The sequence below is a fragment of the Sylvia atricapilla genome, chromosome 2, assembly GCF_009819655.1.
Source record: "Sylvia atricapilla isolate bSylAtr1 chromosome 2, bSylAtr1.pri, whole genome shotgun sequence".
NCBI lineage: Eukaryota > Metazoa > Chordata > Aves > Passeriformes > Sylviidae > Sylvia > Sylvia atricapilla.
In genome coordinates, this window is record NC_089141.1 from 32,434,126 (window position 1) to 32,456,638 (window position 22,513).

At 40.4% G+C, this 22,513-nt stretch overlaps 1 protein-coding gene across 6 annotated transcripts in view; it reads left to right on the forward strand.

Moving 5' to 3' along the window:
* DLG2 (discs large MAGUK scaffold protein 2) overlaps window positions 1–22,513 on the forward strand; it is a 986,088-nt gene that overhangs the window by 548,307 nt on the left and 415,268 nt on the right. The window contains exon 1 of one of the 6 annotated variants that reach the window (XM_066341283.1): window positions 21,391–21,681. The exons of the other annotated variants lie outside the window; for them this stretch is intronic. Coding sequence (XP_066197380.1) covers window positions 21,391–21,681 — 291 coding nt within the window. Of the gene's footprint in view, window positions 1–21,390; window positions 21,682–22,513 lie in introns of those variants that run through there. 6 annotated transcript variants of the gene reach the window in all.

Genomic DNA, 22,513 nt, shown 5'->3' on the forward strand with positions numbered 1-22,513 from the left:
GGAAGCAGTGCCAGGCAATTGCTGTGCTTCAGATTTCAGCAGTAACTCCTTTTAATGATGTCTGAGCTATGTAGAAAATCTCAAAGGCACAACACAGACTTTCATCTCTTGTTTTGTTCTATATTTGTTGAAGTTAGCTCTTAACACTTACTACTGCAGAGACTCTCCAGTACAGACTCACTAAATGAAATGGCTCTTTGTTTGGAAACCCATATGCCCTTTTTTACTGCTTTTGTTTGGTACTAACAGCACAATAAATTGAAATCTGATGTTGTCATTTCAGAGTATTCAGTAGGGTGAAAGTTATCATCATCAAGTGTACTAGTTACAATAGCATGGGCTGTTCTTAGAATGAGTTGTATCATTCCCCTTCTGCTCAATGTCCCTGACCAGCTGAAGCTCACAGAGCTCCACCTGGGAATGGGTGAGGAGGAGACCACAAGCTTATGGGTCAGGATTAAAGAGAGGGCAGGGACAGGTGGCATCACAGTGGGGGTCTGCCACAGGTCACCCAAACAGGAACACAAAGCAATGAGTCTCTCTATAGACAGTGGATCAGTCTCAGATTCACAGGCCCTGGTCCTCATGGGGGACTTCACCTTGATATCTGTTGCAGGGACACCATAGCAGGGCATTACCACTCCAGGAAATTGCTGGAATGCATTAATGGTAACTTCCTTCTCCAAGTGACAGATGAAACAATGAGGAGAGGTGCTGTTCTGAACGACTATGGGAAAGTGGGGAACATATGGAGCTCAAGGGCAGCCAGGGCTGCAGTGGTCAGGAAATGTAGGAGTTCAAGAACTTTGAACAAGGAGGACAAGCAGCAGGGTCACTGCCTTGGACTTCAGGAGAGCAGGCTTTGGTCTGCTCAGGGTCCTGCTTGGTAGCAGGACAAATCCCTGAAGAGAGGAGGGGCCCAAGAGAGCTGATTGATACTCAAGGATTGCTTCCTCTATATTCAGGAGTGACGCATCCCAACAAAGATGTAGTTAGCCATAAATGCCTGGAGATCTTCATGGATGAACAATGAGATCATGGGCAAACTGAAACCAAAAAAGAATTCTACAGATGGTAGAAGCAAGAACACGTAGCCTGGAAGGAATACAGAGATTGTCCAAGGAGCCAGGAATCAGATTAGGAGAGCTAAAGAATTTACAGAATTATAATTGGCCAGGATTAGATCAAGGGCACAAAAAAAGCTCCTAATGGTACATTAGTAATAAAAGGAATACTAGTGAAAAAGTGGGTTCTCTCCAGAAGGAAACAGGAAATCAGGATACCCAGGATATAGAGAAGACAGAGGTACTTGACTCCTTTGCCTCAGACATCACTGCAAGTGCTCCAGCAATGTCACCCAAGTCACTTAAGTTGCAGAAGACAAAGTCCATGGAACCTGATTAGATGCATCCCCAGATTCTGAAGGAAATGGTGAATGAAGCTGATAAGCCACTCTTCCTCATATTTCAGAAGTCTTGGCAGCCTAGTGAAGTTCCCACTGATTTACCCACAGGAAAAGGGTAAATATAAGTCCTACTTTTAGAAAGTGACAAAAGGAAGAGCTAGGGAGCTGCTTGCTGGTCAGTCTCACCTCTGTGCCTGGCAAGGGAGCAGTCAGGTGTTGTTGTTTCCACGTGAATCATTCACTTCTTTCTTATACCCCCTGTCCTGTTACTGTTAATTTTCTTTGCTCATTGCTATTTCCAGCAAATTGTTCTTTTCTCAACCTGTTATCTTTACCTTTTCGTGCCTCCAGCTCTCCTCTCCATCTTGCCACAGGCAGAAGGGGAGAAGGGGAGCAAGCAAGTGGCACATAGTTTAAAGATTCTCAGTGAGGGCACTAAATTAGGGAGTACTTTTCCTAAACCACAGCAGCTGGGGTCCACAGCTCCATGGCCAAATGGAGAGCACTGATGAGTGACATTCCTCAGGGTCCCTGTCATCGGGATCAATGCTGTGTAACATCTTTCGTGTTAGATGTTAGACACATTTTGTGTCCCAGACAGTGGGATTGAGGGCACCCTCAGCAAGCCTGTTAACAACACCTGAGTGGCGTGGTCAGCACACTGGAGGGAAGGGATGTCATCCAGAGGGACCTGGACAGACTTGAGAGATGAACCTCTATGAACCTCATGAAGTTCAGCAAGGCCAGGTGAAAGGTCCTGCACATGGCTTGGGGCAATCCCAACTACTAGTACAGGCTGAGAGGAGAATTGGGATTGAGAGGAGTCCTGGAGAGAAATTTTCAGGGGTATTGGTGCATGAGAAACTCAACATGTCCCAGCCATGTGCACTCACAAGCCCAGAAAGTCAACTATGTCCTGGGCTGCACACAAAGCAGTGTGGGCATCAGCGCCAGGGAGAGGACTCTGCACCTCTACTCAGCTCTTGTGGGACCCTCACCTGGAGTGTTGTGTCCAGGTGTGGGACCCCCCACATAGGAAGGATGTGGATGTGTTGGAGAAAATCTGGAGAGGGCCACAAAGATGCTCAGAGGGCTGGAGAACCTCTCCAATGAGGGCAGTCAAAGACTGAAAGTTGAAGTTGCTCACACTGGAAAAGAGAAGGCTCTGGGGAGACCTTATGGCATCTCTCAGTACCAAAAGGGAGCCTATAAGAAAGATGGGAACAAACTATTTCACAGGGCCTGTTCTAGTAAGACAGATGGCTTTAAACAGAAAGAGGGTAGACTTGGATTAGGTATTAGGAGGAAATCCTGCATTATCAGGGTGGTGAGGCACTGGAACAGTTTTCCTAGAGAACCTGTGATGTCACATTCCTGGTAGTGTTCAAGGCCAGGGTGAACAGGCCTCTGAGCAGCCTGGGCCAGTTGAAGATTCCCTGCCCATGGCAGAGGGGTTGGAACTAGATGATCTAGTCCCTTCCACCCAAACCATTATAGGATACTGTGATTCTAAGGGTATTTGAAAATGTGTACTTAATGGTAACCTTGAAAAAAAGTCCTATTTTAAAGGCTGTAAAATGCATTTTACATTTAATCTACATGTATTTATTTGCTGCTTTCATTATTATGTACTTTATCTCATTACTCTTATTTTCAACAAGAATATAATAAATGGAAGTCTGTGATAATTTGGTTGATACTGTCATTAAGATATATTGGACTGTCACAGGACAGGGATGAGAAGTAAAATCCAAGGCCCATTAAATTGTGAAACCTGGTTTCTTTAATGAAGTACAAAAATTAATTAACATGAATTTGCTAGATCCACTCATAGACACACTGGTGGCTTGTTTCTCCTTTACAGCACTGTCCAAGCTGTACTTGAAAGTGTCTTGCTAGCATATCCTCTTTTTAATATATTTACCAACTCTCAGGTGGATGCTGAAGCATTTTGTAATAGAACTGCTAACAATTTGCATTAGAGCATCTCTTCGTGAAGGTCTGAAAATGTATTCCTTGATACCTGAAATATCTAATTGAGAGCAAGAAGGAGGAGGCTTGGAAGTGCCTTTCTCTTATGACAGGAATACTTATAATAGTGAAAAAACAATAAAATGTGTCACAATATCTCAGCCAGGGGAGTGGAAGTAAAATCAGAAGCTTGAAATATCAGAGGCTGAAATAAACAGATGTGGAGAGTGAAGAAGGGAATGATGAAGGTGGAAGAGAACAGAACAAGTTAGAGCAGCTGCCATGAGGTCAAAGAAACTTGTACCTCATGCAGCACTGTCTGGGAATCTGAATCAAGTGTATATAGAAAAGAATCAGCTTTTCTTTTTGTATTACAGATGCTATAACCAAAAAAAAAAAAAAAATATATATAGGAAATGTTTAAGTATATTTCAAGGAAAAACTCTCGTTCAGATAAATTATAGACTTAGTAAAAACCAAAGTTACTTAACTGGAGAAAGTAATTATAATTATTACATCATAGCTGTCACAGCTGAATTTGATATTATCATGGTTTAACCCCAGTCAGCAGCTCAGCCCCACACAGCCACTCACTCCCCTCACTGGGACTGGGGAGAACTGGAAAGGTCAAAGTGAGAAAATAAAGACAGTGGTTGAAATAAAGACAGTTTAGCTGGTAAATCAAACGCTGCTTGTGCAAGCAAAACAAAACAAGGAATTCATGCACCACTTCCAATGGTCAGGCAGTTGTTCAGCCATCCCTAGGCTGTCCATCACACTTAATGGGAACTTGGGAAGAAAAGCATCATCACTCCCACTTCCTCCTTCTCCCCTGACTTTATCTGCAGAGCATGATGCGCTGTGGTCTGGAATATCCCTGTGGTCAGTCAGGGTCAGCTGTCCTGGCTGTGTCCCCTCCCAGCTCCTTGTGCACCCCCAGCCCCCTCGCTGGTGGGGTGGGTGAGGAGCAGAAAAGCCCTCAGCTCTGTGTGAGCCCTGCTCAGCAGTAATGAACCATCCTGATGTTACCAACACTCTTTCCAGCACAAATCCAAAACACAGCCCTTTACCAGCTACTATGGAGGAAATTAACTCTAGCCCAGCTAAAACCAGCAAAGTGAGCAGAACTGATAACATCTTTTACTATTATAATGGCTTGATTCTGTCTGTACAAACATTTCTCAGTGTGTAACTTGGAAAAATTTTAGATGTTAAACTGAATCTTTCCATATTCTGTGTCTGCCTCAAGCTAGCTGATCTGACCATTTTTTGTCCATAATAATTTAGTCATTTATGGGCTGCTACTTCTGTATTCCTGACATTCCAGCACTTCTAGAAGAGCCAGATTATTTTCTTAAATGCTGATGCCTTTTAAAATGCAAACAAATTTGGCTGAGTTACAATCCAGAATTCACAAAGGCTCTCCATATATTTGCTAGAGATGATAATTAAGTCTTCAAAGAGCTATTTTTTCTTGCACATGCTGAACGTTCTTACTGCTCCCACTGCTAACCAAAGCTCATGGGTGTTATTTTCCCAAGGATTAAGCACGATTAGTTTAAAGATGAAGTTAGCCTTTTGCCATAAGAAGTCACTCCATCCTTGGATGTGTATGTTTATTGGAACTGAAAGCACAGAGTCTTTCTGTTCTGTGCCCCAGTACAATAAGTCTGACTGAGAAACAGACTGTGTGAGTTTGGGAACAGCCTCATTTTGAGTCAGAGTAGCTTTGAAACTGGGCATTAGTGGTTATATGAAGGCTATATGAATCCATCTGTCTTGGGTTCTGTGAAAGACAGGATAAGGAAAGTGCAGCTGGGAACCAGGAGGGGAGAGAGGAAGCATAAAGACTCAGATAACAAACTCTAGGGCAAATTGGAGCACAGGGAAAGAAGAAAAGATCAGCGAACAAACAAACAAACCCAAACTGAAATGCTAAACTCACTTTCACACTAATTTTGGATGTTTGATTTATTCATGCTTGATAATTCAGGATTTTGTCAACTTTGTAAAGCAGGTGAAGTGTATGAGAAAATTCATGTTGACATCAGATGCATTTTGGGGTGGTTTTTTTTTTTGATCTTGTTGCAAATTAGACCCAAGGCTTTTGACTTCAATAGTGAAAAAACTAGGCATATGCAATGACTACAGGTGATAATGTTATTTTAAACGGCTTCCCTAGTGAAACATAGAAACACTTTTCCAGGAGAGCTGGTCCAAGCCAGCTGTCACAGGGACAAGTAAGTTACATCATCCATAAGATCTTGATTGTCTGGACACACTGTTGTGCTGCAGATGAGACGGGAGTCTTGAAAACAGTTTCATCCCATAGCCCAAATATAATTCTAAAGGAGAATGGAAAAAAAAAACCAAAAAAACAAAAAAAACCCAAAAAACATATTCATTGCTGTTCCTAAGGTATCACAAGTTATATATTTTCTTCAGACCAAGGAATATGCTTTGCCCTGTTAAACTGTAGGTACATATGACATTCCATATGGGTAAGTGACTTTAACGATCATTCTGGAAAGCTTAATCAGATGACAAATATAACATCTGTTTACAGATCTCCATTAGAGATAACTAACATTCTTTTCAAAGTCACCCTCAGGGTTTAGGGAGATAATCATGGTTCATTACTGGAGAAATTGGGGATTATTCTTTTTGTAGTTAACATCAATAACTAGAGAATTGCAAAAAGTCTAGTAAAATATGGAAATTTCCACAATCAGAATGATTTAGAATCTGATGGGATCTGCCTCTAGAAGCAGAAATGTGACTGCAATGAAGATGGGAATACTAAGAACCGGATTCTGAACTGCTTTTGACTATTTAAATATGGTGTTTATTTGCATATGGGCAGGGAGACAGAACTTTAATTCTCTGTATCTTCTGATCAGTTGTACCCAGTGCAATGCATAGATGTAGAGATCAGTTTTTAGGTATAAATCAGGTGATCAGGTATAGATCAATTTGCCCTGTTTGGTGTCCAGCCCAGTTTTGTTCTGGTCATTGTGTCATTCAGCCATTTGTGAGATGAGGTTAAAGTCAGAGCACATGGGGATCTTTCCTCAGTGACTAAATCTTGCTTATTATAAATCGACTAAGTGGGTTGTAATGAACAACCAAGTTTCTAGATTCAAACTATGAGAGGAAATTGATTACTTTTCAGGACTGAAGCTTAATTTGGTCTGAATTGGCCTTTTGAATGCTATATTTACATTTTACAGATGGATTGACAGCTTTCATGAGGAAAAAATGTAATTGAAAATAATTGCCACTTTGGCAGTGTTGGGTAGCTGGTGAGTGTGGTGAGCATTTCTCTTGCAGGTTAGTTCAGTTAAAATACCACAGTCCCAGAAAAAACCCATGTGCTATTTATTCATCTTTTTGCTGTGTTTGAGCCCACTGGTTTATGCTGAGCCCTCTAGGTGACTGAGAAGCAAGGTTTTCTCTCTAACCCCTTCTGTGATGACTAGAATCAGCTGTTAAGGTCCTACTATCAAAATTCTTTCATGTATCCTGATTTTCACCAATCCCAAAGCACTCCAGATTTGTAGGTTTATTTTTTTACAGTTTTCCAGATGTTTGACAGTCAAAGCAAAGAGATGTGAACATTGAAAATGAGATTTATACAATAATACTTTGTTTTAAGCTACACTGGCACCCAGTTCCTTCCCTCAACAGATGAATACCCTAATCAGTCAGCCAGATCCTATACAGCCATTTCTTACTTCCATGCTGGACCCACATTGAGAACAGAGCTCTGCCATGAAGTTTTTCAAGAGGCTGCATGGGAGTGAATGCCGTTCATGAATTGGCTGCAGAGATGGAACAGGTGTTCCTGGTGAGCACCAAGTTGACCATGAACCTGCCCTTGCAGCAAAAGAGGCCAAGACTCCCCTAGGCTGCTCCGAGCTGAACCAGCAGGTTAAGGGATACAATACTTCCTCTCCAGTTAGCACTGGTTTCTTTCCACCCCTACTATTTCATAATTCTGTGAACTGGGTCTATGTGAAACCATGTGCATTGTCCTTGGGTTGCTGACAGGAGTAAACAGGAAAGCATGGCAGCTCAACTGGAGCCATCTTGTTTGATTGGTAGCTGGAGAGGCTACCAGAAAATGTATTTTTGACTGCCCTTCACCTGGTTGTTATTGTCAGTAGATTTTAGTCTAGAAAAGGTTCTGGAGTTGGCTAAGTTCATATCACAAGAAGAAATTTAAGAAAAAGACAGTAACATATCCCATATGTTGATTACCTTCCGTGTAGACACATGGAGAACAAAGGTGTGTGCCTGATCATTTCTCCTTATACAGTGGGGAAGATTCAGGTTGGTCACTTCAGTTTGGAGGTGAAGTTCAAAGTAAGTGTCATGGAATTTATTGATGTTACATGTTTTACCTAAAGAATATAGTAGATCCCAGATGTTGTGTGATGGCATTAAAAAAGAAGTCTATAATGATGGATCAACATAATGATTGATTTTATTTTGTACTTTTTTTTTCTGTCAAAACCAGAATGTATCTTGCAGTATTTATTTTTGTTTTGATGCTCAGAAAATGGAGGAATGCGAAACAACTTTCAGTCTACCATTTAGCAAAGTGATTAGGGTAGGACTCAGATTCTGGAAGGTGTGTGTTTGAGAATGGGGGAACTAATGTTAAGTGTTTTCAGCCTTAGTTTAGAAGTGATGAAGATCATCACGTCTTGGATTTATTTATTTATTTAGTGATTTATTGGAATAATATTTATAGTCTGAGAGCTCTGGTATTCATCTGTTCTCTTCCATGACACATTAGGTTGGAGTTGCAGACTATTGCATCCATAATGAATTGTTATCAGCCAGAATGAATCTAGATTGGGTTCAGGGAATAACTGCCTATGCTATGCTATTGCTGTCATTACTGACCAAGCTATAATCAGCTAAAGCAAGCTTAGGCAAGACATCCTGCACTCACTGTCAGGCTTTTCTTACTAAGGGTGAGATAATTTTTTTTTTGGTTGTGCTGTATCCACTTTTCCTTGAAGAGAGGCATCCCAGTACAGAAGGTCTCATCACTGTTGGCCAGGATTGTCTGGTTTTCATGGTCAGCTTGGTCAGGATACTGGACCAAGATACTCTGAAGAGTGGAAAGGCTTGTTTTGAGGTCAAGCTGTGCTGATCTTGTGACTCTGTTGAGTTACACACAGAGTAAACTCAAAACTGTCTTTTAGACTCCATGGACACCTTACCTTGGGTGTCTCAATATATGAAAAATATATATCTGCTGTGGAAAATTAAATACTACTTCCAGTAGTTTTGTAAATATAGCTTTTATTTTGCTTTCCTTTTTTGAACAGCTAAATCAAATACAATCTGAGTCATGGCGTGTATTTTGTGTTAGCTGAAGCAGAAGACAGCCTGTTTCAGTAGGGGCAAAATATTAACTTCTAATATTGATTTAGTATGAACTTCAGTTTTAATTGGGCACCTAGACTACTTTGGGATGGCAAATACATATATATATTGGCAAAACACTGCTGACAGATCTTTGCAAAAGGTTTCTGTCTGAAGAAAAGTGAATCTCAAATGTCTTAGAAGAGAAAAATAATGAAGATAACTGAAGGTCATAGAAGACATTCAATACAGAAGTTATTTGCATGGTTTTATGTAGATAACACAGTTTTAAATTTTGCTGCCAAAATTCCAGCTGTAACAAATTATTTTATGCCTGTAAAAGTTTTGTGAATAATTTTGTGGTGAGGAGATAAAAATCTGATTATTTTCTAAATCTGCCCGGGTTACTTTCAACTTGGAACACAGTTTGAAACTCGTGAGTATGCATGTGTGTCCTCAAATATCACAGGAAACACAGGAGCAGTGTTGAGGAACACATTTAGTGGAGGGAACTTGGTGGGGAGCTTCTGATGGAGCTGCAGGTTGAACTCTGGGGGCAGGGGCTTGGGCCAAGAGGCTGTGAACAGCTGAGCCTTCACACTACAAAGGACACCTGCAGCCCATCCCAATGACTGGACACAGTTGGAGCCAATGACTCCAGATTTCCCAGCATTTAGATTACGAGGGGGTAAAAGCCCAGGGGTTACATTTTTTTGGGGTCCCTCCTCAAAGCTACCAGCTCAGGCTGTTATTTTGTTGTTTACTGCACTAAGTTATTGCACCAAGATTAAATTGTTTTAAGGATCTGGGTACCTGAGACTGCTAAAGGGAACAGGTAAGGAAACCTGGTGTGGCTGATTGGATGTAGAAGTGTGTTGCTATGGAGGTTTCAGCTCAGGTGGAGCGAGTGTGACTGTCTGAATTGCTCTTGTATATTAAATCTCCTTAACAGCAGGTCCTCCAGGAACTGTCTTTGTACTCTGGATTCCCTGATGCCTTAAATTTGTGAGCCATAACTGGGCAGAACATAGCTGTTAGTGCAGACCATGTGCTACAGGGCAGTTTTGGACCTGGACCTGGTGGCCCCAGACTGGGCTGAAATGGGATCTAGGGGTGAGAGTTGCACATGGGGAGGTGGACAGGGACAATCAGCCTCACAGTGCCCTCAGGGCCCCGACACTCCTGGTGGTTTTAAGTTGTTGGTGTAGGTGCGTTGTCCCACAAAAGACTCTGCAGACAATAAAGAATTTAGAAAACTTGCAGTTAAATCCTCAACTCTGTCAAATACTTTATCTACAAACTTCAAACACCTAATTCCATGATAATCTATTAACAGCTGCCAAAAGTTGTTGACAACAAATGTATTATTTCTTTTCTGAAAGAGAACAAGCCATTAGTATTTAATGCAATTTGGCAGTTTCTTTTGCCATGTTGGATGTCCTAGGATAATGAGCATTAGGCTGTTTTATTTTGCCTTTTTTTTTTTTTTTTTTTTTAATAATTTCTCCAGTTTTCTCACATTCTGCTTGCTGGCAGATACATAGCATGAATTTTCCAGACTGAAATAGTTGGTGCTCACCTGCCAAGATTTGTAGTTAGTATTATTTTAAAAGTGGTTGGGAGGAAACAGTCAGGTAAGCAAGACTGAGCTGACTCTAGTTAATTTTGGAAATGGGAAACAATTGTCCCTTCTACTAAACAACTAGCTTCATTTACAATTTACAGTTTAAAATTTACAATTTTCTCATGTGATTCATATTTGCTGGGTATTTCAAGCAGAGACACCAAAGACTGACTGACCAGTCAAACATCAAATGATGTGCTAGGGGACATCTGTTGAGCAAAGGGAACATTCTCAGCACTTCTGTAAGCATTTGTGGTTTTAATGAGCTAGGAAACTAGTTCTGGATAACATTCATGGTATTTTTTTTCTCTAACATCTGATCACATTTTCATTTCTGCAGCTTGTGTTAAATAGCCCTTGTCTTTTGCTCTGAAGTTTGGCTTCTCTGTAACCATCCATTTAAGAAGATGGTCAGCTGGATTTGCCCCTTTGCACCTTTTCTGGCTCAAATGATATCACATTCTCCAGTTCACTGACTCTCTTCACTTGATCCCAGTTTGTTCAGCTCTCTTTTTCTGCCCAAAAGAGACATGGTACTTCAGAGGTGGTTTCATACTTCTCAGTAAAGTGAAGAGCCACTTTCTTGATGTCCTTCCTATAGTCCCACTAATGCAGACCACTATATGGCTTACCTTAATTGCTGTAAGGTCACACTGCTGCTTCCTGCTCAACTTGTCCATCAGGCCTTCAGTTTCTTCCCTGCAAGCCTGCTTCCAGCCAGTGATTTCCCAGCCAGTTCTGTTGCCTGGGAGAATTCCTCCCAAAGTGCCAGACTTCACATTTCCTTCCTTGAACTTCATGAAGATTCTTCAAGTGTACTTCTCCAATTTGTCAAGATTCCTATGAATGACAGAGATGCCAGTGAGTAGATCAAAGCTCCCTTGAGGCTGTGAATTTTTGTTTTGATTTTTCTGTAACCATCCCACAGAATGAAATTAAGAAGCCCTCCTTTTAGTTCCCCAGATCCTTCTCTTACCCTTCTTGAAGATGGATACAATATTTGTATTTTTCAGTATCAAGGCTCCTCCTGACACCACACCCTTTCAACAACAAGAGAGGTCTCATTACAATGTTGGCAAGTTTCATAAGCACTTTTGGATGCCTCCCATCCAGTTCCATGGTCTTTTGTGCATCCAGTCTACTTAAGTGGTCTCTAGCTTCATATTCTTGTGTTGTGGGCAGCACTTTCAGCCCTGGACTCTACTGGTCATTGTAGGATCTGGGGAAACTGGAGAGCAGACCTGACCTATAAACATTGAAAAATCAAAGTCACTTCACAATAAAGGCTTTTCCATGTCTTTATCACTATATACCCAAATTTCTCTTTGTCTTCCTTGTGTTGCTGATATACTTATGGAAAGCTTTTTTGTTACCCTTCATGTCCAGCTCCAGTTTTGATTTCAGAAGCACTCCAGTAGCTCTGTTTCTAGAGAATAGCTTTTACTGTAAGTAACACTGTATTCTGTTTCAATACTCTGAAATACTTTCTGAGAAGCACTAAGTAGCAGTTCCTTATTCCTTCCTAATGAAAAATTTTCACTGAACTCTTTCTCTAAAACTTTCTGTATTGCCTTCACAAGTCTCTACATTCGTTAGCTGAACGTGATCTGGAGCACAGTTGTTGATAAATGCCTTTTTTTTTCCTGTTGTAATTTTTTGCAATCATTATATCTATTTAAGAACATATTTAGAAACTGTTATTTTGGCATAAAAGCAATTTACTAATCAGTCATTAGTCATAAGGGAACAAAATTATGTCTGATTGAAATGGAAGATGAACATGTCATCATGAACTAGTTAAAAATACACTTTCACATTCGAGTGAAGTTTTATTTTTAATAGACTCATGCACTATGTTTGGTGGTACTGAGACAAAGATTCAGGAAAAAAGTGCTGTCCACTCTTCCAGAGGTCTCTTCCAATGGCAATGTTTATTTCTCCTGATACCATCCAATCCATGTTAAGTTATTTATTTTCATCTCCTGAGCTATATTTATATATACATTATAGAAGAATTATAACCATAACTTCCAACAATGCTGCAAATTTAAATTTTGTTTTAGCTACAATGACCAAGTTCTGTGAATTAACAATTCAATTCAGAGGAGCAGTTCTTTACTATAGTAATTACTTACAATTTTTTCCATTTCTTTCTTTGAGACAACTAACGTTATTCTGTTTATGAAATTCAAGTAACATGTACATATATATGATTTATGTATATAAAATGAAATCCTTTATAAAAAGGAAGAGAGTGGTGCCTCATACTCTTAATAAACAGTACAGAGCAGAAAAGCCATGAAGTATTGCTGCAATATACTTGGGAACAATGTTATCTAATGTAAGTGAAATCAAACTGGACACAAAGTCTAATACATATAAAAAGGGGTTTAAAAATTCTATAGCACAGTATGGTATCAACACCATATTCTTTACTGCATGATAAAGAGATTTGAGTTTTAAGGTGTATCACATGATGTTAAAAACTCCAAGTTGCACAAAGGTTCTCTTAAATTTATCCTGACATACTCCAGGACATTGATGAAGTTAATATAGTTTTCCAAGAACAATCTTGCAAAGAGCCCCGAAGTGTGTGGACTGTTTTTGTAAACTAGTATTAACAATATTCCAGGGATTATTAATTTTGTCTGTTTGTTTTAGTTTTGTTTTTGTGATAGTGTTCTGGTCACTAATCTGTCACTAACAGCTTGCTATCACACAAACCTGCAACGGTCTAATCCTCTTTAGACTGCATAAAGTTGGAAGAAAAAAATTGAATGCTTATGGGATGGAGCTGACCTATGAGAGACTAGTTAATAGATTGAATAAACAGACTAACAAACCCTAGGAGCCTTTCAATGTAAATTGATGACTGCTGAGAGGGATAAAGAATGATCTGAAGTAAAATTAGAGAATAAAAATAAAAGGATGAAAACAAGGAGGTGGAAGCTGAAAGTAACTCAAGCTAATGTTTCTCAGAGCAAGAGCGACTCGACCGAAGAGCAGTTTTGTTTAGCTAAACATTGGAATTCATTTTAATAAATGATACAAGGCCAAACAAAAGCCTTGCAATATACATTGTCAGTACATGACTACCCAACTGTTCTTTGATATGCTCTTACATCTCCTTTAGGAATGCAGACCGTAGTTCTATGAAACTTTGTCTTTTACCCTATGTCCTTATATCCTATAACCTTGTCTCTAAGTTGGAAAACCGTGGTTTTGACAGATGAACCACTTGCTGGATGAGGAGCTGATTGGCAGGTCACACTCAAAGAGTTGTGGTCAATGGCTCCATGTCCAAGTGGAGAGCAGTGATGAGTGGTGTCTTCAGGGGTCAGCCTTTAGCACTGTCCTTGTTGGTGACATGGCCAGAGGATTCTAGCACACCCTCAGCAGGTCTGTTGATGACTCCGAGCTGTGTGGTGCGGGAGTCATGCTGGAGAAAAGGGTTGCCAGAGGGATTGTGAGGTGGGTCCGTAAATTCCTGAAGTTCCACAAGGCCAAGTGAAAGGCCCTGCACATGGGTTGTGAAAATCTCAAGTAATAATCCAGGCTGGGAAGAGAACTGGGACTGAGAGCAGTCCTGGGGAGAAATATTTGGGGGTGATGGTGGATGAGAAGCTCAACATGTCCTGGCAATGTGCACCCACAGCCTGGAAAGCCAACCATATCCTGGGCTGCACCCGTAGCAGCGTGGGCTGTGGGGCAAGGGAGGGGATTGTCTCTCCCCCCACTCTGCTCGGATTAGATCCCACCTGGAGTGGGGTCCACAACAGAAGAAAGAATGGACATGTTGGAACAAGAGCAGAGGACAGCTGCTAAGTTAGTCAGGGGGCTGGCACACCTCTGCTATGAATGCAGGCTGAGATAATGCTATTCATACTGGAAAAGAGAAAGCTTCAGGGAGACTTTATAGTGGCTTTCCAGGACCTAAAGGAGTGCAAGAAGGATGGACAGGGACTTTCCACAAGAGTATGTAGTGATAGAGCAAACTGGAATGGCCTTAAGATAAAGGAGGGCAGATTTAGATAGGGTGAAGAAATTCTTTACTGTGAGGAACTGGAGCAGGTTGCCCAGAGAGCTTGTGGATGCTGTGTGGTGGGAGTGTTAAAAGCCAGGATGGATGGGGCTTTAAGCAAAGTCTAGTGGAAGGTATCTCTGCCTATAGCAGAGGAGTTGAACTAAGATGATTTTTGAGGCCCCTTTCAATTCTAATCATTTGATAATTCTATGATTCTTTAAGTTGTCAAGGCTTCAATTTCAGGTTGCTCATTTCTTCTGGCTTTATTTCTTCCAATCATGTTTGCCATCCAAAATAAGAAAAGCAAAGCATCTGAGATTTCAACCAAAAGGAGAAAGAGGCCAGATTTTTTTGAATTACCTAAACAGAATTTGCCTTTTGACAATAAATAATTTTTCCATCAGAAGCTAATGTGCTTTCTTTGTGGTCCTATTATGTAGAACAGATTATTTTCCTCATAGAGCAAATTGTTCCATGAGAATTCATGTGTTTTGTAACTGAGGGTTTCTTTCCTGGATTTCTGATGTTAAAAAAACATCCTCACAATTAGGTCTTCTCTTCCTAAAACTAAGTAGCTGTGAATAGCAGGCCGTGTTTATATCGATTTATATGGGGAAGCTACTTTTTATCTTAGCCATTAGCTTGCTTTCCTTTATTTGTGCAATGCTAGTCTGAGAATTGTGGCTGGTTTGAATTGTGGCTACTGTGCAACACAGACTCTAATTCTACCTTGTCCATCCTGCATTAAGCTCAAAAACTTCTTCAAAGCAGAGAGCAATGGGTCCAGCCTTTGAGGTCATTTGGTGTAGATAAAATGTAATGTTATTATTGAGGCTCCAAATAATACTAACAGCAAGTAAAACCATTACTTGATTTTCTTCTTCCAAGTAATGAAGACAGTTCATTTATATGTGTATATGGGCAAAGTTATTTTCATTATAGAACCATCAGGGATTCATCTTGCTTCCAAATCACCCTTTTCTTGTTTCAGGGACTGTCCCTGTCATTTAAAAACACATGACATTGACCTGTATTTAGTAATTCATTTGCAAAAACTTGCTAGCACATTTCTGTTTGGGAAATATTTTTCGATAATGTTTTCAACTCAAATGAAATCTCAAGGGTGGCCATGTATGAACTGTAGAGAAACAATACAGATTTTTGTTGTTCTTTTGATATTAAATCAGTTCTGTTCCATCAAACGGTTTTGCTTTTGTTCTGAAGTTCATGTTAGTCTGTTAGTCATGTTAGTTCATGTTCATTTAAGTCTTTGCTTTCCAAAGGCTGAAGAAGGAGCTTAGTAAGTTGAACTCTTAGTAATGTATTCTCTAACCTTGTCTTTTTTTGGCTGTGATGTGTGTTCACATCTTTCTGCCTTCTATTCATCTGCTGTGGAAGCTTATAACTGGCCCATAACAAGACAGTGACAAAACTGTGTCAAACTCTTCAAAGATATATTAAAAAGATAACACGAAGAGCTTCATATGGAAGAAACAATTTCTTATTGTGTGCTCATAAATTAAAGTTCTTTCTAACAGGAAGTAATCAGAAGATATTGTCACAGGCACTACACCTAAAAAGATTGTCTGAGCCAGCTAATGGACATTTTTATTTCCTACATGGATATAGCCAGCATTGGGATAAAACTTCTAGCTTGGTTATATTGTCCTCTTCCTTTATACAGTTCACACTGTGCATGTATCTGTATGCAATATAACTGTAATAAGCTCCTGATCAGTTCATCCTATGGATATATGCTGGGTATTCATGGTATACTTTTCTGCTTGCGGCGCTATCTGAATGAAGACCTGGCATAGTTGAATTTCTTTTTCTAAATCAAAAACCACCTGTTGTAAATAGATGCATGCCCAGCCCCCTTGGCATTGTGGAAATATGGGGAGGAGGAGGAGATTTGGCTCTGTGTAATCCCTGCTCAGCAATAACAAAAATGTCAACCCTAAATTATCAACCCTGTGTTCAGCACAAATCCAAAACACAGCCCCGTATCAGCAACTGTGAAGAAAATTACTTCTATTCCAGCTGAATCCTCTACCTGAAAATAACAGTAAGGGAAGTCCCTGTATTGGCATGGAAATGCTCTTGTATTTCACTCCACTGAAATTTTATGACTCTTTGATTCACTTGGATGTGAAATTGGTAAACCTGCTGTGCTGTTCTCCACCAGCTTTGACATGATTGACTATGACTTAATATTCCCAGCTGAGGGTTGTTTTCTTCTCTTGATACAGTTCCCTTCCAAATGCTTGTCATTTTTCTCTTTCATTGGATCTTGATTTCTAAATGATTGTCCTTATGTTAACCCTAGGACATGGAGCTAAAACTGAAAATGGATATGTTTGTGTTTGTAGCTCCTTAAGCTCTTCTAGCCTCTGATAAAAATGAAAAGAACATGCCCTTGATCATGCAGACAGATACACTGTGCAGGCAGCTGTGTTGCAGTGCTGTGCAAATATTTTTCTGCAAAACTTCCAAGATTGAGACCCATCCTATTTTGTAAAAAATATGGGGCTCATACTTTTTTTTTTTTTTCTTTTTCCTTAAGTAAGCAAAATATTACTCTTGAAAATCATTGATAGATTTTCAGTGAAATTTCCTTAATGGTGAATTTTTAAAATAGTTGCCGTTTATTATATTTTTCATGTTGTACTACTCCATGCTTCTTGCATTGAATGCCAAGAAGAGAGTAGATAGACTTGAAATAGAAGCTGAGTTCTTTTATTTCAGCTGTATCTTTCCCCACCTCTTACTTTCTAGTTTCATTAAACAAAGTGGTGGTGTTATTTTTTATTTTTTTTTTATTTTGCATATGAATAGTTATGGAAATCAAATTATTTGTCCAAGATTTCCTGTGTACACTATGGTTGCAATGACTTATGCAGCATCAGTTGGCTCCTGGCCTAATCTTGGACTAATGACAACCATTCCTTCTAGCCCATGTCACCACTGAGAATATTATTTTCTATACAAGATGGCCATTCTGTAACCAAGAAACCAAACAAAAAACTTGCAAAGAAAAAGCCCTTGACTTTTTTTCAGCAGTTTTGCTACTGTGTTAGTAATTATTCGTATTGTTTTTCCTTCAAGAGAGGTATTTATAGAGATTTAGGTTCTCTAATAGGTTGGTCCAGTCCACATTTATTACTCTTCTTTTATTCTGTATTTTAAGGTTGCATAACATTGCATTCTTGGTTGGAGGGAAAAATCTGTTACTACATCTAAATCATCTTTGCCCATGATTCTAGCTTCCCTTTCAGAACTCTATTAATAATTTTTCTTTCCCATATGCACTTTTTCTTTTCCATATGCACATTTTTGCCTGAAGCAAACTATTCTCAGCATTTATTTTTGGTGTATGTCCAACATTGCTGTAATCCAGTTACAGTTATTTGTGCTGGTAAAATATCAGCTAAATCTATTTGCTCCATTTTGTCATGCCTACTTAATATTTTAAAAAGAAAATTAGTGAGATTTTTCCACAACAGTTTTGGGTCAAACGCAGTTCACATCATGTATCGTACAGTATTCAGTTTTGCTTTGTGCACCAGTTACTATCAAATTAGGACGACAGTTGGGCATGTGGATTTGAGCCATGTGTTAATCCAAGTTCATCCAGAGGTGCGTGCCATCCTCTCTAATACAACGGTTCAATTACAGCGGATGAAATTGCATTATCTTTTGAATCCATCTTACCATGTTGTCTGGCAATTGGTTGCACATATGCATCCCATATTCAAGTGTTGTTGCCTCACATAGGCAGTGACAACCTTTAAAAAATAAGTATTGGCAGTAAAATAATTTATTTGTAGGAATTCTTTTCTTTACTAATTTTTAAAGTATGAAATACTCTGGACCTACCCAGCACTTCTTGGCTATGTTTGGTGGTGTCAAATTCTTGAGAAAAACTCACCCTTTTTCTACATTCTGATAAGAGGCTATTTCAAATATACTGTTTAATATGAATGTTACAGTCAAAGGGATGCCATCATAGTCCTGCATTGTTCTGGCTGGGGCACACTAAGGTGTCTAAAAGGTCATCTACTGCTTCAAAATATAGGGCTAGGGAGGTTTGTGATAGACATCTTAGTGCTCTGGCACAGTTGACTTCACCCAAAATTCTGTGTGTAGGTGGTCTACAGACTATCTGGTCATGGAATGTGTAGAGTCTTTACACTCCCCAATACTATTGTAGCCATTACTTGCCCTGATTTTCACATATATTTTGAGTAGCTTTTTAAAATTTGTTTGGGTTTTTTGGTTACTTCTGCAATTATCCAGATTTCTCCAAATAGTTTTGAAAGATCTATTAAAGGTGGTGGTGGTGGTTTTTTTTTTTTTTTTTTTTTTTTTTTTTTTTTTTTTTTTTTTTTTTTTTTTTTTTTAAGATTCTGACTGGCATTTGAGAAAGCTGGAACAGCATCAGGATAGTCTAGGGTGAACTAGGTAGCTTGCTATGTGACCAAAAGGCTGATGATTTTAAGGTGATGGAAGCCGCTAATATATGTCTACAATGATGGAAACAAAAATCTGAATTTGGCTTTATAAGTATTTTGTTTTCTATGTATTTATGGTATATAACCAAGTATGTTACAGTTTTATATATATATGATTTATAGTTTCACATAATGAAAATATATATATATTTCTTTAATCAAGGTAGTCCTGCTGGAAGTGGTGCAGTAATTACTTGTATTACCTTCTGGTGGACAAGCTTTGTGGGTCTTCAGGGTTGAATTTCCCTTGAGCATTAGAGGAAAGCAGCTTTCTGGACAGCTCACACACCTTCACTTATGCTTGAGTAAAACTGCAAAAGATGGATTCAGGCTTATGTAACTTTACATTTACTTAACATGTAGCAATGATTTCCTTGTAGACTCCCTTAACTCAGGTTTTTAAGTGCTGGCTTCCCACATCCATGCTTGCAATTCAGAAGTGCATTAATATTTCTTTTTCAAACATGAAGTGACCTTAATTCTATGCCAAGCTCTGTGAGTTCTTGCAGTTAGGTCTTTGTTATGTCAGACTTCATGGTGTACGCTTTTGGCTGTTCGGTGAAATTCTGAATAAACCTTGCATTATCACATCAGTTTAGTATAACTGGGACAAGCACCTTGAATGGAAACTCAGCTAAAACTGAGTTTCATATGCAGCAATTTGAACTACAGCGTTGTCAAAATATTTTCTCCACTGTTAGAGCATTGCCATATTTTTTTTTTTAATCGGGAATTACTGCCAGGATTTATTGTTATGCATTTTAGCAACGTCTAAGTTTTGAGGGATTTTAGGTTAGCTATGTAGGAGGAATTAAATAACTGAATCAAGTTTATTTGCATCAATGCATTTGTGAAAATTCATTTATCTCACTTGAAAGCATATTTGCAGTAGTCATAGTTGTCTTTTTGTCTTTGAAGTCTTTAAAAGTAGATTTGTTTTAGACTTTGTAATAGTAAAACTATATATTTTATTAATTATTTTATTTCTGTCTGTACTTAAATCCTAGTTAAACATCAACAGACCCAAAAGTATCGTTACACATTCCTATATTTGTTTTCAGAAATCAGTTTATCTTCTCTGGTTAAATGTACCTGAAATATGCTTAAGTTAAAAGAAAATCTTAAAGAAAGTATACGCATATAGAAGTCCATGATCCAATGTTTGTCTTACAGGCCTAAGGACTTAGGTACCTGAGACTGGAGAACACCCCTAAAAATGTCAAGGTGCTTGGAACAATCCAACCGGATTTATTCATTTTACGCTTCTGTCACTTCTATAAGAAGAAATAAAAGAAAATACTTGCAAAGAAAGAATTTTGGATAATTTAAGGAAAATAGATTGTATTAGGAAGAAAAGCTCAAGAGGGGATTTTCAGAACACTCTGTACAGAAGGTTATTGGCAAGCACCAAAGAATTTTTAAGGGGTGAAAAACAGAAGAGAAAATGATACATCAATCAGAACTTGGAGGTCACAAAAAAAAAATTATTATTCACATTACATATATAAGGTGCTGGAGAGTTGTTAATTTGTGGCCTAGGTCTCTTTGGCTTTATTTTTAAATTCAGCCTCTTGCTCTCTCCGCTGTATTTGTGCACACTAGCCTGTGCACATTAGCACAGACCGACGTTCATGCTGTGGTTTTGCATTTAGGGCAGATAACATTCTTCCCGGACTTGTAATTTGCATCTTCTGATGCAATTTTGTCGACAAGGTCTTTTCAGGCATGCAGGGAGAAAACACTCCCGCGTCTGTTTGGATCATTGGTAAAGGAGTATCTTTTTCAGTACTTTGTCTAGATGCTATTTCCACAAGAAAGCACTTTGCCTGTAAAGCTTGTACATATAAATGTGCTTTTCAGCAGGGTGCCTGTGACTCGTGCCAGGGTCAGCTAGAAAATGACTAAATCTTCCTGAAAATTGCAAGAGTGGTTTTTGCCGGTCGCCGGATTTTTTTTTTTTTTTTTTTTAATTTTTTTTTCCTCCCCTTCCCGTGGTTTGTCATCCAGAAAGGGATGCAGGCGTGCGTCCCAGCCACGCAGAGCATTGATTGCTTCTGCCTGCAGCGGGGATGCTGTCAAGTGGCTGCGCGAGTGGAGTCCAGCATTGACACGGGGCTGCTGGGCAGCGGCCCCCGGCCTCCGCCATGCCCGGCCGCTAGCCCGCTCTGCCGGGCCGCTAGCCCGCTCTGCCGGGCCGCTAGCCCGCTCTGCCCCGCCGCTAGCCCGCTCTGCCCGGCCGCTAGCCCGCTCTGCCGGGCCGCTAGCCCGCTCTGCCGGGCCGCTAGCCCGCTCTGCCCCGCCGCTAGCCCGCTCTGCCGGGCCGCTAGCCCGCTCTGCCGGGCCGCTAGCCCGCTCTGCCCCGCCGCTAGCCCGCTCTGCCCCGCCGCTAGCCCGCTCTGCCCCGCCGCTAGCCCGCTCTGCCCCGCCGCCGGCAGCCCGTCCATGCCCGGCGGGCAGGGCGAGCCCCGCGCTTGCCATGCACGGGCACCTTCCCCGGCAGCACAGCTGCGGCCGGGGCGCCGAGGGCTCGGACGGGGCCAGGACCGTGCCCCCCGTCGCCAGGGATGCCCACTGCGCCTGCCGCTGGCACCAGCATCCTCCGGGCCTCCAGCACGGCGCCCCGGCGCTGCCCGCCCGGGGACCCGCGGGCGCCGGCCGGGGCAAGGCGCTGCCGCTGTGGGACACGGTGCGGAGGAGCCCGCACAAATCCCCGGGGCAGTGGTGGCCAGAGTGCGGCTGTGCCCACGGCTGGGCCCCCCCGGTGCAGGTGAGCTGATTCTTCTCTGTCCAAGCGACTTAGAGGATGCTCCGGGGAGAGAAAGTGAGGTTTGGTGGTGCCGACAACTTTTTGTGATGTGTCTTGATGCGTGTTTATTGGTTTATTCTGGAAATTTTATATGCAAGGGCGAGCTGTCGGGTGGTTATGTCCATGCTTGAATGTTGCTTCTCTGTTGCCTATGAAAAATGTGGGCTGTTCTTGGAAAGGTGTACTTGTTAAAATGTTTTGGGTTGTGCCTCCAGGTTCTGCAGACTTCCTATCCCATTGTGCTGTGTAGAACTGATGTGTTTATCTCCCGTGTGTAATGGATTTTGTGAGCTTCTGTAAACAGTTTGTTTTCAAATATCGCATGAAATTAAAATAATATTTTAAGAGACAGCATGGGGGAGGGGTGTTACATTTAGTGATAAGAGAAAGTATGACCTCTTTCTCCTCTTGGGAACTTCAAATGTAGGTGAAATCTTTAATAAATATGAAATAACTCTTTGGCTTTCACGAATCTATAGATTTTTTTATTTAAATGCAGGGCAGTGTATTTTCAAATACAAACCAAGCAGGGTCTATGAGGTGTACAATTACCTGTAATCAACTAGACTGAAACCTACCACTATAAAATAGAAATCTCAGTGACATTCATAGGATGGTTAATAGTAAAAAGCATCAAAACTATCCCCCCTGATTCATGTTTTCATGTCTCGCTTAGAAAACTTTCAGCTTATTCAAAAAAAGCTTTCTATCACAGCAGCATCAAATGCTTTTGTCAGCATTTCACAGTAAAAAAGGCAGAATGTATTGCTGAAATAAGTTGTTGAAATACATC